Genomic DNA, 14,252 nt, shown 5'->3' with positions numbered 1-14,252 from the left:
TAAACAAAATTGTGAATTATTTAAATATTTTTAATGAGATGCGATTAAATGGGATTAAATCGGATTGAATTAGATTAAATGGTAGGACTCAGAGGGAGGAGTTCATGAGATGATCCTGATCGTCAGACTAACAGGTTTTATTTCAGTTAGGGTTACGAATTTCAGACGTAGAAAGCAACTTATAACACGGGAAGAAAGGCGGGAGAAAAAATATACAACGTGAATTTTAATTTTAAAGAAAGGACCTAAAATTGAGACGCGAAGTCAAACAAAATCAGTTTTTCTATTTAATGTTTATTATATGTTTGTGTTGCAATTCGAAACAGTAAAAATGTGTGTCCCTACATGGAAAGGAGAAGCGACAGACATTTGGAAAAATTAATTTATATTCCTTTATATTTTTTTTTCTCCATCTTAGTCACAACATTACAATGTAATAAAATGGCAAATATATAAAATCAAAGTCAATACTGACGCATTTACATTTCTGTCATGTGTTCAAAACCAAATAAACTCTACATGTTTTTATTTATATCTGTTTTACATCATTTTAAAACCATAATTTCTAAGTAGTCATCTGCATTATTGTAAATCTTTGTCTCTTCACAGATAAATAGACTTTATTTTCAGGAGGTATTGTAACAAAAATAACACATTTCCTAACGTTGGCCACCTGGAGCCATTGAAAATATCATTCAACTCTTTCCCCAGAATGCTGTTACGCTATCATAGACACAAAATACACAGACGGACAAGAGAAACACAAAGTGTCGTCTCGTTTTCCCTTCATTTAGTGCTGGTTGGAGACATTCAGTGTGGGAATTGGGGAAGATTCCTGAATGGTGCGTTCATGATCTGAGAAGCGGTTGGAAAATGGTTGATGGCAGAAGCCTTTTTTTTTTTTTTTTTTCAGAGCGGAGTTGGGAGGTTTTGGCCAGACTGCCCCCGCCTACATATACTCCTTTTTCAACATTTCATTTTCTCCGATCTTGAAATGTTTAAACTCATATCACTTTGGTGAAACAGCGAGATTCACTTCACCGAAACTATAAAAAATAGACATAAATTTGCAAAATTATTGTTGGAGTCTTTAACTCCAATAATAATTTGAACTACAGAAAAAATAATAAGTGATTTAACACAAAACAACTTTGGAAACTTTAGCTGTTTCACCCAACGCTAAAAATTTGTAATCAAGAATTGCGTAGTTAAAATTTACATTGTGTTTTGTCATTATTATTATTATTCTCCCGTGGTGATGATCTGTTTTGCAGAATGCCGACTGCTGAGAAACAAAATGCGTCTTTATTCTTCTGTTTAGCAGCGACCGTCTGGCAAATCACCTCCAGAAACTCCATCCCGCCTACAGATCTGATATCAGTGTGCTTATTGTCGAGACAACACAATGGCACAGACTCTTACGAAAACACAGTGTCCAGTTAAGCCATATATTTGTTCTCTCGTCTTACATTCTGGATATTTATTAAGAACATTTACTATCAGTACATTTGAAAGAGCCATCTAAAGCGAACTCATCGAACATAGATCCAACTGACAAAAGTATTTACAATCAAAATGCCAACCACAAGAAAATAAAAGGTACTTTTGCACATCAAAATCTCTAGAGCTACTTTTTTTTCCCCCCAAGCTTAAGAACACAATAGAAAAAAGCGTGACACACCCACCCACCCCCCCAAAAAAAGAAAGCCCACGGTACGTCTTATAGATACATCCACGTTAAGGTTTAGTTTGACCCTGCTCTGTGCTTTTAGTTTCCACACCTGAGTGAAATCCCTCCCAAGCTTTTGATTGAATTTGACTTCTTGTGCCAACAGAACCAAACGTCTCCGGTTCTGAAGGGAAAGGATTTCGTGAGTCGTTGGACTCTGATCTGGTAGAAAACTGGTCTGGAATCAGAACGCTGTCACGTCTGACCTCCAAACCTCGATGAGTGATGATAATTTCACAGCTCTGGACCAAACAAGTAAAACTTTGGCTAAAAAAAAAAGCATATGAAGCGTTACGGACACACACGGCCAGACGACAGGCCTCATATGCTTTGCAGACCCTGATTGTGGAACATTTGTTTTTTGTTTTTTAACATAGAACAAAAAAAAAAAAGTTCGACCAAGTTTGACACACAAACTTGACAAAACAATCAACACAAAATGTCGCTTTAAAAACAAATGTTCGATTTGCATTGTTGCACATTTAAAACATTCCTTTTCGATTTGAAGTAAAAAGAAGAAAAAAAAAGGCAGAAATTAAATGACAAGAAATACAGTGATGTGGTATTTTTGTAAAGGTTTTTTTCCCCAAGCCCAGAACCTTTCTGTGTTGTAACCTTGCATAGCAGTGGATGTGTAGCAATACAATAACACTTGACTGGATTTCACTTTCAAATAGATAGATGGGGCCTGGCTAAGGCTCTGGGTGTTTGTTTCACGTTTTAAATCTCAGAGGTTTGAAGTTTTCATGTGTAGCGTTCAGACTGGAATACTGGACGATGGGAATGATGGGACACCTGAACTCTGAATGCTACACCTGAAGGAGGAGCTGTTGGTTTGGGTTTTTTTTTTTTTTTTTGGTTGTGGCAGACCTGATTTGTCTGTGCTGAACCTGACCTGTGATTGGCTGGAACTCGGGGTGCAAAGGGGGCCACGTTTAGGTCGGTTTTTAGGCAGAAGCTTGTGACTAAAAGCTGCTCTGGAGCTCAACATAAAATCTAACAGCCCAGAAGCAGACATCAAACCACGACCCTTCCGACCTTTGAGCCTCTGTAGTACCGCTGTTCTCCCGAGGAATACGTTTACTCTCAAATCTAGAACATTCATGCAAGAAATTCACAAACACCACCTGTGGAACGAACAGGAAACGTACGACCGTGTCACATTTTAGGACGACGTGCTAACACAGTTTGATGCTTTTCTTTTGACGTCTGTGCTCCGACACATCCAACCCATGCTTTATGTGCAATGCATGTCCAAATTAGACTGAAATCAGCCCCACCCTGGTGAAGTTAATCTTTACGCACATAGTCGCCTTAAAGAAATTCCACCGCCGCTTCTGTCGAGTGGATGTAAGGCATTAGAACTTTGATGTCGCACAGAAGCTGTTGCTGTTGTGATGTGCGCTCGTGATCGATTGAACGGATCGATCGGAGGGTGAAACACACATGAGGCCAGCTTTCTTCATACAACTATACAAAAACCATCTGTCTTTACTCCATAGCACCATATGAACATTGTTCCCAAATTATTAAGGGGTTAGGGATTACTGGATGTGTGTGTATTTGTGTGTGTGTGTTGAAGCGGTGAGGTAGGGATGCATCCCTTTGTTGTTACTCTGCTCGCATGTGGATGTGTGCACTAACTAGAATATGTCCCTGCTGTGAACCCTTGGTGTGTGTGTGTGTGTGTGTGTTATGAGCATGGACACTAAGCACATCTCCTTGCGTTGGAGACTTGCATAGCTTCTGCAGGACAGGAAGAGCAGATGTCCATTCAGCCTTGGCCGATATCTGAAGGCAGTACTCGAGTGGCACCATAGAATTCTAAGAGACAATCTGCCCTCGTTGCACCATAAGTACGTGTGTGTTTCATGTTTGCACCATACGAAGCGGGACGAGCAGCCGTGTGAACGCTGACGCTGTTTGTCGCACCGATTTTGAATCTCCTCCGAAGTTAGCAGAAAAAATAATCTATTAGACTTTTGCTTTAAAATCGCTAGCACCACGGAAACATAACGCACGCTCAGTCTTTGTTCAACGTTGTTCAAACTTAAAGGTGTACGCCAACGTTTTTTGGTATCTGTCTGGAGGGCTGGATAAATTCTATTCATTCTGAAGTCATCTGTTCTAGATGAAAGACAGTATCAGATTGGGGGGAGTGTATTCAGTCAGCTCAAGGGAAACTAGTCAGCATTGACTGAATCTGAGAACGGCTTTGCTTGAGGCGACAAGGAAGGTGTCAGGTTTGGGTCGGAATGAGTCCGTGGGGAATTTGTGGAATGACGTGGATCGGTTCTGCTGCATCGACATCCCTCCCTTCTTTATAAACTCATAGTGAGGCTAACTAGGAGTCTGAAGCTACCAGGGTGTGTTAATATTTTTAGTTTATTAGGTTACTTTGAGTTGGTATCGATGTCACCCTGGAGAAGAGTCACTCTTCTGGAGTTTGATGCCATTTTAGAAAAATAAGAAACCCCCAAAAATGTTGAAGTAAGCCTTTGATACACTATAATCTGAAATGTCTTTCTTCCTCTAAGCCCTAGACCAATCAGAAGCTCTTCTAACCGAACCATGTGACATGGTTCATGGCTTGCTTTGTCCTGCCTTTCCACCAGCACAAACACTTCCATCACTCTTGGACACTTTTGTGTTTTCCCGCCGCCCGCATGGCGGTAAAGCGATTCCAACGTTCCCGTCGACGGACTGACGCCTGACATGTTGGCTTATTTGTTGTCTCCTGCCAATGTAACAGCTTGGATTAGGGGGATAAACAAAAAAGAAATAAAACATGAGCCATACATCACAGCTCCGGCGTGGGCGGCTCTGGAGGAGTCGATATTGGCCGTTTCTCAGGAGGTGGCGACTCATCTAGAGCGTTATAACGACTGAAATGTTTCATACGGGCTTCAGGGGCAGCACCCTGTTAGCGTGGGACCAGCGTGATTAAGACATCCCACACCGGTATGAGCTGGTAGACGGATAATTATGAAAAATAACTTCTATTTTTTCAATCGTCTAGCATTGGCAACCGTAGCCGGAGTAACAAACGCGAAATCTACCCCCTCAAAGCAGAACAGGAAATGATGAGGAGCATCTTGAAGGAAACGTAAGCATAATCAAAAATAGCTGCGATGCTAATGGCTTGCTTTTACAAAGAATAAAAGAACTGTCATATTATAATCAATCATGTTGACAGGAGGCTAGCGACGTCATTCAGCTAATGATTTCTGTTGATGGGGAATAAATAGCACCAGTGAGGGGGTGGGCGGGGGCGAAATATGGCCTAGGTTAGCGTCAAACGTTTGCGCGTTAGAAGTATAAGCATTTCCTCCAACATTCAGACGTTATGCTAAGCTACGCTAATCAATTCTTGCCTCGAGCTCCATGGAATCTCCAGTAATCTATTCCTTTACATCGAGTGATGTTACCAAAGCTAGCTTCATTTTTTTACCCATCATGCTTTGCTTTCCATCTCAACCAGCGCCAAAAAACCCTGACCCGCCCAACTGTTCCGTCTCCAGTCGACAACATTAGCTGTACATAGAAAAACATCCTGACTGTAAAATATATATACGACCTTTTAACTAGACTAAACGACGACACGTTCACAAGCTCTGTGTCTTGTTCTACGGACACCCGTGTGGAACGTAAACGACATGCGGCGGTGGTGGATGAAACTTTGGAGCTTCTGTGTTTGTTTTGTTCTCGCTGACGGCGGCGGTGGCGGCGGCGGAGCGCCACGCGTGAAATGATATCATCGAGAACAGATGGAGAGCGGTCAGAGTGGAGAAAAATTTTTTTAAAAAAAGGAGAAAGAGATGGACTCGCATCGAAGCGGCTCGAGTCACTGCCGTAGGACTCGCAGGGAATGTAGATCTGAATGTGTGTGTTTGTTGCTTTTGTGTGTGTGTGTGTGTGTGTGTGTGCTTTGATGTCGATTGCCACATGTGAGATTGGTGTGTGTGTCGTTTACCAACTTGTGTGCTTATGTGTGTGTCAGAGCGAGGACTCGTACTGCAGGAGTTCGTAGAGCAGGGGTCCGTCTCGGTAGCGGATTCCTACGGCGGCCGGCCGGATGTACTGCAGGATGTTTATCGTCCTCCGCAGGCGGCGGTCAACGTAGTGCGCGTCCCACGCCGGGTAGCGCTTCCTGGGCATGTCTATCTTGATCAGCGGTCCCTCGGGTTTGGCGGCGGGCGGCGCCGACCTCACCTGGAAGACGGGGAGACAGGTCTCCGCCACGTCGTCCTCCGTCTGAGACTTGGTCATGTGGGCCGGGGTGGGTGGGGCGGTGGGCGGGGCCGACGGCGGGAGGGGCAGACCCCAGAGGAGCTGGGCGCAGCAGGAAGAGGCGGGGCTCGGCTGGAGGTGGGTGGTGGCCGGGTGCAGGAAGCCGTAGTACAGCAGCATGATGAGGACGCCGCCGGCGAACGTCAGGTAGACGCCGCACAGAGCCGGGACGGCGTAGGAGTCCGTCAGCGCCGGGTCCCTGTAGGCGTACCTGTAGGACAGAGGGGGGGGGGGGTTAAGGCAACAGCCTCTGTTTGTGGACGCTGATGCAGCAATTGCTGGAAATGACTTTCAGCAGGAAACACCCTGAATTCAACATTTTACCCTGACCTACACAGTTTTGTGCCTCTGGCTTCCTGTAAATGTTGCTTTTCATTTAGAGATTCTATCTCATCAGGTTTCAGAGATGTGTACCTAAAAAGGTAAAGAAGTGCGCCGTCGTTCCTCGCGGGTAATGCGTTCCAGGAACCACGCGCGATTAACGAATTCTGCGATAGAGCGACAAACTATTTATCTTATTATTTACGGTAATTTAAACGTTTATGAACCCTCCCCATACTGATATTGAACCACCTTCTATCTGTATGACTTTTTCCCACACTTTGATCGACTGTTTAAAGCACTTTTGTGTCTCGCGTAAGTCCGAGACTGACGGAACGCACTTCCCAATGGCGTCAGCGCGTACGGTATCACGTGACTGCTTTCCAAAAATCCGCGATGAGTACAAAAGTTGAAATTTGACCTGGTTTTCTCAAGGTCAAAGTCATCATCTCATTTTCATCCCCTTTGCTGCTCGAGTATTGTAAGATTTATAAAACTCTTTCCTCGTGCTTTATTTGGAATAAACTACCAGGTACCTCTGGGAACACGGCTCGGTTGTGGTTTGAAATCCACTTTTGAAGCCTCACCTCTTTAAGGGTTGAGTGACTTTCTAATTTTGCTTAGACAGTCTCTACAGTTTGGGAATAAAGCAATAAGTCGATGCCTCTCAGACTCACCACAGCCCGGTGAGGATGGTGTTCTCGGCCAACACCACGGTGTAGTACGCCACCATCCTGTAGCGCGTCCGGCCTTCCTTCACGTTAAACCAGCAAAAGATATAAACGATGCCGACCACCATGTTGAAAAGCACCTCCTCCCACTTGGACATGCAGAAGTCGGTGCCTCCGTGCACCACCCAGAAGGCCATGGCGCACCAGTGGACCACCACGAAGATGCCGAAGTAGATGTGGAACAGGGAGGCGAACAGGGCCAGGGAGAGAACGCGGGACGAGATGGTGAAGAGGCGCCAGAAGAGGTGCAGCAGCGCCCCGCGGTAGCTCATGCTGCGCTGGTCGTCGCGGGAGTCTCGCAACAGTTTGTGATAGGAGGCCAAAACCCAGGCGAGAGACAAGAGGGAGCCCAGGGAGGAGATGCCTGTGGAGAGAGGAGGAAATGGAGCATCCAAGTTTCCGAAAGCAAGAGAATGGGCACAATAAAGTTGGAGGTAGAGTATCTTTACGAAAGAGGCTGGACACGACTGAAACAGTTGGTCACGACGCTTAACTCTCAGCTTATTTTAAACGTCCCTGCTGCTGTACTAGTCACATATTTGCTTTTTTGACTAAAAGGTGTCCCAAAACTCCAGAACGAGGGGGATGAATAACACTAGTGGGCGGCAGCAGAGATGATACATCTACTGGATGAATAAGGAAGAGGAGGCTGGTGGACTTCGGCTAGCACATCCCCCCCAAACACTGACGGCGTTACCTGCCTGAACAAAAAACAAGTGTGAAAATGCCAGGCGGCCTTGTCTGCAGCTGCGTATTGCTGAGCACGATGCGTGCTAATGGCTAATTACTGTTTGTGCAGCTGTACGTGAAAACACGACGCTACATGGTGAAGGTTGGACCTCTTCCCTGGCCAGTTGAACCTGCGTTCCACCTACACTGCAGCGTCTCGGCTCGGTTTTCCTGGATCATGATGCAGAGCTGCAGGACCAGCTGGGGCGCCGACTCCAGGAAGGTCTCCAGCAGCCGCAGCATGTTGACGTCGGCGTACTCGAACATCATGGCCCAGTACCAACGCCGCTGGTGTTCCTTCTGCCGGCGGGACATGATGCCCAGGTAGAGAGTCCGGATGTACCTGCAGGAGGTCAGAAATAACACGGATCCATCATGTCAGCACATTCAAGTCATTTAGGAGCAGATTTAGAGTTAAACAATAGCATATTTTACATCTCCTTTACCTCTCCTTCAATTATACTCTGATTATTGATTGATTCTGTTCCAAAATGATCTGAACGTGCTAAATAGATGCATCAAAAAGAGACTCCACTGTACTTGGGTGGGATGTAGGCAGTCATACTAATCAGAAATGCTTCAGGATGTGCGTGCATGTGTGCACGGCTGTGTGTTACTGTATGCAGGTCCTGCTGCATTATGCATGACTATATGAGCAGATATCATATTATATATGTAATCCGTCTCATTTGAAGTCACAAAATGTAAATAATGCACCTTCCACAGGAAACGCCTCCCTGAGCGTGTACATCATTACTTAGAATGCGTTGGGTCGATGTGGAGGCGGGGTTTAACCCACTTGAGCTGTCAATCACAGGAGAGCTCCTGGCTAATTAATGATCTCCCAGCATATGGGAGCGGAGACCGAAAATTCCGACACGGATCCCATCATGCATCTCGTGTTTGGCGTGTTACGCTTGGTGAGTGGTTAAGAGGTGCATGCTTTTATTTTGGAAAGAACGTTTCGTTTAAATGTCTTTAAATGTCACGTTTTGCTCCTCCGGTGCTGATGATGAATCAGGAAAAGCATCCATTCTGATTCCGTGGATTTTCCGGCTCTAGAATGAGTCATAGTTACCAAAATGCTGTTTGTCCTTGACTCAGGAGGACTGAAGGATAAATAACCAACATGGTTTGCTTGACTTTGACAAAAAAAAAAGTGTAAACAGGAAGTCCTTTCTTTCACATTCAGCCCCTGACAACCACTTAACGCCCTTATAAGGAGAGATGTGCTTTAAACCCTGTGTGTAGAATACAGTAGATCCCCCACTCCTACCCCCACCATCTTCACTCCTCCTTTTCACTCTCTCCTCTTGCTCTCCTTTCACTCCCCTCCCCCCAATTCTGCTCACGTTGTGCAACCTTTTCTCCCTCCTCCATCCTCTTCCTCACCCCTCCTTCCCTCCCCATCTCTAAGCGATCTGTCTCAATCAGGCTGCACCATTTCCTACATCCATCCCCCCCCCCCTTTCTTCTTCTTCTCCATCTTCCTCTCTTGCTTCTTCTTCTGCCCTTCCACTTCCTCCAGGTGGGAGAGTCCATTCTGCATTCAGGGGAGGGGTGGGGTGGGGTGGCTGGAGACGGAGATGTGTGTACAGTTGTGTGAATTTAACCCTCCCAACGCAGAGACTTTAAGTGCACATACTCGTTCCTCCACTCTTCTTGCTGCCCCCCCCCCCCGGGGGGGGGGCACGAGTGCACACCATTAAAGCCTCCTCTCAGCAAAGGGGGGGTGGGCCGGTGGATGAAAGCGAGCAGCATCCTCGTCTGCGGGGCCTCCTGGCTGGAGACGAACCGAGGGAGGAGTTGCGATAGAAAACGTCGAACGCGTGATGCTGTTTGTTTCCTGCCAGCAGTTTTAACGCCGCAATTAACACCTACCCGCGTCCAACTGTGTGTGTATCGTATATGAGTGTGTGAGCAGGATGGGAGGGGGGTGGGGGGGGGATGAAATGGAGATGTGTTGCCAGAAGCGCAGATGCTTTTCGTCTTTGTACTCTCCACGCATGCTGACGCTCCTGGGAAGAGCCATGACACCGTTTTTCCACGGGTCACACACACTCTGGCACGGGCCGATGGAAATATTCACACAAAAAGGTTCACGAGAAAAGAATAAAAGAGGAAACCTGACTGGGACGCCGTCCTGGGGGGTCTGAAATCCTGTCGGGGTCATGGACAGGTGAGGAAACGCTTGGGTCTCCTGAAAGCTCACGAAGATGGATGAAGGCCTCAGAATAGCCACTCAAGGAGGGGGGAAACATTTGCAAAGACAAACTGTGACACCCCCCCCCCTACCTACCCCATGTAGGTATCTGACCAGTGATGCCTTCACTGGTTGGAGGAAGTGTAATGGGGGACGTTTAAACCCATGTTGGGGTTATTTTCTCCAAAGAGGAAGCAATGGAGTCTGGAACGGTCCCTCCATCTTCAAACCATCTTGTGGTGGGGTTCTTCACCCGGCCCCCCCACCACCACAGCCTCTCAGGCCAACAAACACCCTTGCCCATCCCTATAACTTCAGTTACAGAGACTTGAACCTCTCTCAGCCACGGGTTCAGCTCTTAGGCGCAGGAGATTTCACGGCTTGTGCACAAATAACTTTTCCCCGAAGCGGAAAAAAGTTGTCGGAAAACTGTGTCCCTCCGTATTAGTGAGGGATTGTGGGTAACCGAAGCACTAAGGAGGTCACTGAGAGCCTTTCCTTGTTCTTTCCTGCCTGTCACCAGGAATGATCTTCACTTCCTTCTCACAACATCGACCTGACAGCTCGATCCATCCATTAGAGCAGAGAAAGACTGTGTGTGTGTGTGTGTGTGTGTGTCTGTGTGTGTGTGTGGTAAATGGAGGGAGCCTGCTTAGGATCAGGTGTGTTAATGTTGCCCTCCCCCTCCCCACAAAACCCCCCTACCTCCACACTTGTCCCAGCTGGAGGATGTGAATAGTGGCCTGCCACATCCAGATGGTGGCCAGCTGCAGGCGGTCCTTTCCGGGATAGAGGCACCCGAGCGCCACCGCGCCCTTCTTGGTCAGCCCCTCCACCTCCCCCAGCCCCCCACCGGTGTAGTCCTGCACGAACCAGCGGAAACTCAAAATCTGGACCAGCACCGATGGCACCAGCACGAAGAAGAGAGTGAGGCCGAACCAGAGGTAGTCCTGCCTCTGGTAGTAGTCCAGCGCCAGGCAGAGATCCGTCCCGACGTCCCAGAAGAAGACCAGGAGGGCGAGGATGATCCAGAGGCAGTCCAGCCACAGCTGCTCCCGGGGCGGGCAGTAAGTCTCCCGGATGCCGGCCCCCCCGGCGGGCTGACCCCCGCCGAGGAGGGAGCCGAGGCAGGCGGAGCGGCAGCCCCAGTAGCACGCCGAGGTGCGGCAGCACTGACAGATGTGGATGGCGGCGGAGTCCAGCGGCTCCTCCGCGTCCACGTCGTACAGCTGGGCGAACCCGACCCCGCTCTTGCCGCCGTCCGACTGCGCGGCCATGTCCCCCCCCTTCCCGCTCCTGCCCTCCTGCGAAACGCACAACAACCGCACCGTTGTGATGTCTTGCGGGGCGCGGATACCAAACGTCACTCCCCCGACACCCGCTGTCCCTTCCCCACTCGCGCCGCGGCGACCCGCTGCGGGGCGAGAGGGGCCATCAGAGCCGGCGGCCGCGCGTCGGCGGCTCCGCTCCTTCTTCCTCCTCCGGTCGGGGCGCCGCCACCGGGACCCGGGGCGCGGCGGGGGCGGCGGAATCAGTTCCCTGCAACATCGCGTCCTGCACGCGCGGTCATCTAGGGCGACAGGAGGCTATGACGTCATGCATCGCCCGAGACGCGTGAGTTCGTGGATGGGTTGGCTCCCCCCCGGGGTGGGAGGTTGGGTGGGGGGGGGTCTCGTTCTTTCAAGCCGCGACTCGCGCTGGAAGTCTTCGGGACGAGTCCCGGCGGCCGCCGCTCATCTCCCCCTCCCCGCGCTCAGGCTGCAGGTTCCCGGCGTCCAACCGCAGCTGCTCCGCTCCTCTCCGCAGCTCCTGCTTCCCCCCAACGCCTCACTTTCTCTCCCACTCTCACTCTGCCCTCTAACGGATGACTGCTTCAACACCGGATTCACATCTGCACACGGGTATGCGCACGTGCACGCGCATTTTGAAAAAAAAAGCCCATATGTGTGTGTTTGTGTGTGTGATCCCTGTTGGCCAAGCATTTAGGATGTATTGATGTGGGGAATCTGGGATGGACACTCAGAGGTAGGAGCTGGGATGAGGGATGGATCGTAGGAGAGGAAAGATTTCAGTGTGAAGCTTTTCCAAGGATGAAGAGATTGGCAGAATGCAAAAGAGGATGACGGAAAGATTTAGGAAGCGTGAGAGAAAGAAAGGATAAAGCCACAGGAAAGAGAGAAAGAAGGAAGGATGGTAATTTGTGGCGTTCTAGATGGAAGTCATGGTTGGGAAATAAATGGATTTTTGGAGATGAAAAGGAGGACTTAAAAAAAAAGGGAAAGGAATGAATTTAGATCTTGGATGAAGGAAGGAGCGAACGAGAGAAAGAAATGTTTTATCAACTTTATCAGCATTCTGTACGCTGCTCCAGAGATCTTCCTATAAATACATCAGCGTGTCATCTGCATAACAAACACGTGGACACATTTGCAGGAATATGCAAGCATGCTTTGCATCTCTTCATCGTTCTCTCTCCACAGTCACGTTTTCTCTCTCTCTCTCTCTGTCCACTGGAGATTAGCCTCTGTTGTCATGACGACTACGGCTGTGCAGCTGGAGGACAGGGAGAGCCAGCGGACGGCTGTGTAGACGTGCTTGTGTGCAAGGGTGTGAGTTTGCATGCGAGCAGGAGACAAAAGGGAGCGAGTGACGGTTCCTCCAGCTGAAGAAAAGCGTGCGCTCAGAGCTTTATCAGCTGACAATATTTTTAAAAGATGCATCCCATTATCAGCCAAACACTCGCAGGCAGAGGCCTTTGTCAGCAGCAAAGATGGGGAGATGATTGGAGCTGTGGTTTGCAGATGACTGCATGCAAGGAAACATTCAAATCAGAACAAATTCAAACTTTCTCCTTCATTAGCTGATTCTCATTTTGCCATCAGAAGATTGTTTTAGCTTTCTGGAAAGGATACATTGAAAATGTGCAACTAAGTCAAGCAAATGGTAAATGCAATTAAAAATACAACACTTTGATCGAGTCACATAAAAACAGATTGAACAAGTTGTTTTTTACACAGTCGACACAGAATTCTTTTACTGACAGCAGTCTTGGAATTATTCAGCATCCTTGAGAGGATCATTTACAAATCAGAAGTGAAATCATTTGCAAATCACAAGTGAAAACTTTGTTTTGACTGTCAAAAGCCTAAATTTTGAGAACTCTTTGCAGGAACTCCAGGACGTTCTCTGCTCCAGCATCCTTAGAAAAGTCATCCCAGTATCTCAGAACCATTGGAATAAGAAACAGAAGCTTTGGGATTATGATGCTGAAAAGAACAAGCGTGACGGCGGCCAGTAAACCTGCAAACGTGGAGAGGGGTCTGATGGATTCCATTAAGGATCAGAGAATCCCAGTGGAAATCCAGAGGAAGTGGATGATTCTGTCACAGTCAGCTCTTTTGAATCCCAGAAAACCTGTGGGTTGTTCCGGATGCTTTTGTCCACGGGGAATGGGCTAAGATTCCTCAGGAACGCTGAGGTCATAGCAGCTGAAGGGCCTTCCTGTTCTTAAAGGTAGAATCATTTTGAATTGGAAACACAGGTTCAAATCCCACTTAGGTTTAGATATTTTTAAGTCTCAATAAGGAAACACAGGACTGATCTCCAATCACATGACAAAGTGTGCGCAAAGACAAATGTTCTGTGTGTCAAGTCAGATAGCTCAGTCTCTTAACTCGTCCTCGTCCTGCCATCAGGGCAGCACGGTGGCGCAGCGGTAACGATGTGGCCTCACAGCCAGGAGGTCTGGGGTTCAAATCCCACTCAGGGCCTCTCTGTGAGGAGTTTGCATGTTCTCCACGTGTCTGGTGGCTCCAAAAATATGCACGTAGTTAAACTGATCATAGATATGAAGGAGGGGGAGAGGACACACCCAGGTTGTCATTGTAGTGTGAATTGGTTGTAAACCTGCTTAAAGAAGCATTTTGGTCATGTGTCCTCCACCTGTTGACCCTATAAATACAAGTTCCGAACCAAATCAAAGCAGCTGAAGGTTTAGCTCAGCTGGATGAGAGGAGGTTATTGCATCAAATCCCACTCTCTGATTTTACATTTTCTCCAGAGTGTTGTGAATAATAAATATAACATCCAAACAGGTTCAGTGTGTGGACTCTGTTAGCTCAGCCTGTTAAGGTGCTGAACAGGTATGCAGACATCATAGGTTCAAATCCCACTCCTCCATCATTTTTCAGGCCGTTTCCTGAATGATGAACATAAATACATGTGGAGAAAAGGTGTAAACAGTAAAGTC

The 14,252-nt window shown here is 47.7% G+C and overlaps 1 protein-coding gene across 1 annotated transcript; it reads right to left on the bottom strand.

The window, feature by feature from the left end:
• Positions 1 to 1,712: 1,712 nt before the first annotated feature.
• Positions 1,713 to 11,818, bottom strand: LOC137591537 (XK-related protein 6-like). Its single transcript, XM_068309602.1, has 4 exons — positions 10,709 to 11,818; positions 7,947 to 8,143; positions 7,018 to 7,435; positions 1,713 to 6,230 (listed from the first exon to the last, which is right to left on the bottom strand). Exons 1-4 carry the CDS (start codon positions 11,278 to 11,280, stop codon positions 5,726 to 5,728), a joined length of 1,692 nt encoding a protein of 563 aa, XP_068165703.1. The 5' UTR covers positions 11,281 to 11,818; the 3' UTR covers positions 1,713 to 5,725.
• Positions 11,819 to 14,252: the final 2,434 nt, after the last annotated feature.

This window comes from Antennarius striatus, chromosome 24, assembly GCF_040054535.1.
Source record: "Antennarius striatus isolate MH-2024 chromosome 24, ASM4005453v1, whole genome shotgun sequence".
NCBI classification, from domain to species: domain Eukaryota; kingdom Metazoa; phylum Chordata; class Actinopteri; order Lophiiformes; family Antennariidae; genus Antennarius; species Antennarius striatus.
This window is presented reverse-complemented; position numbering and strand designations above follow the sequence as displayed.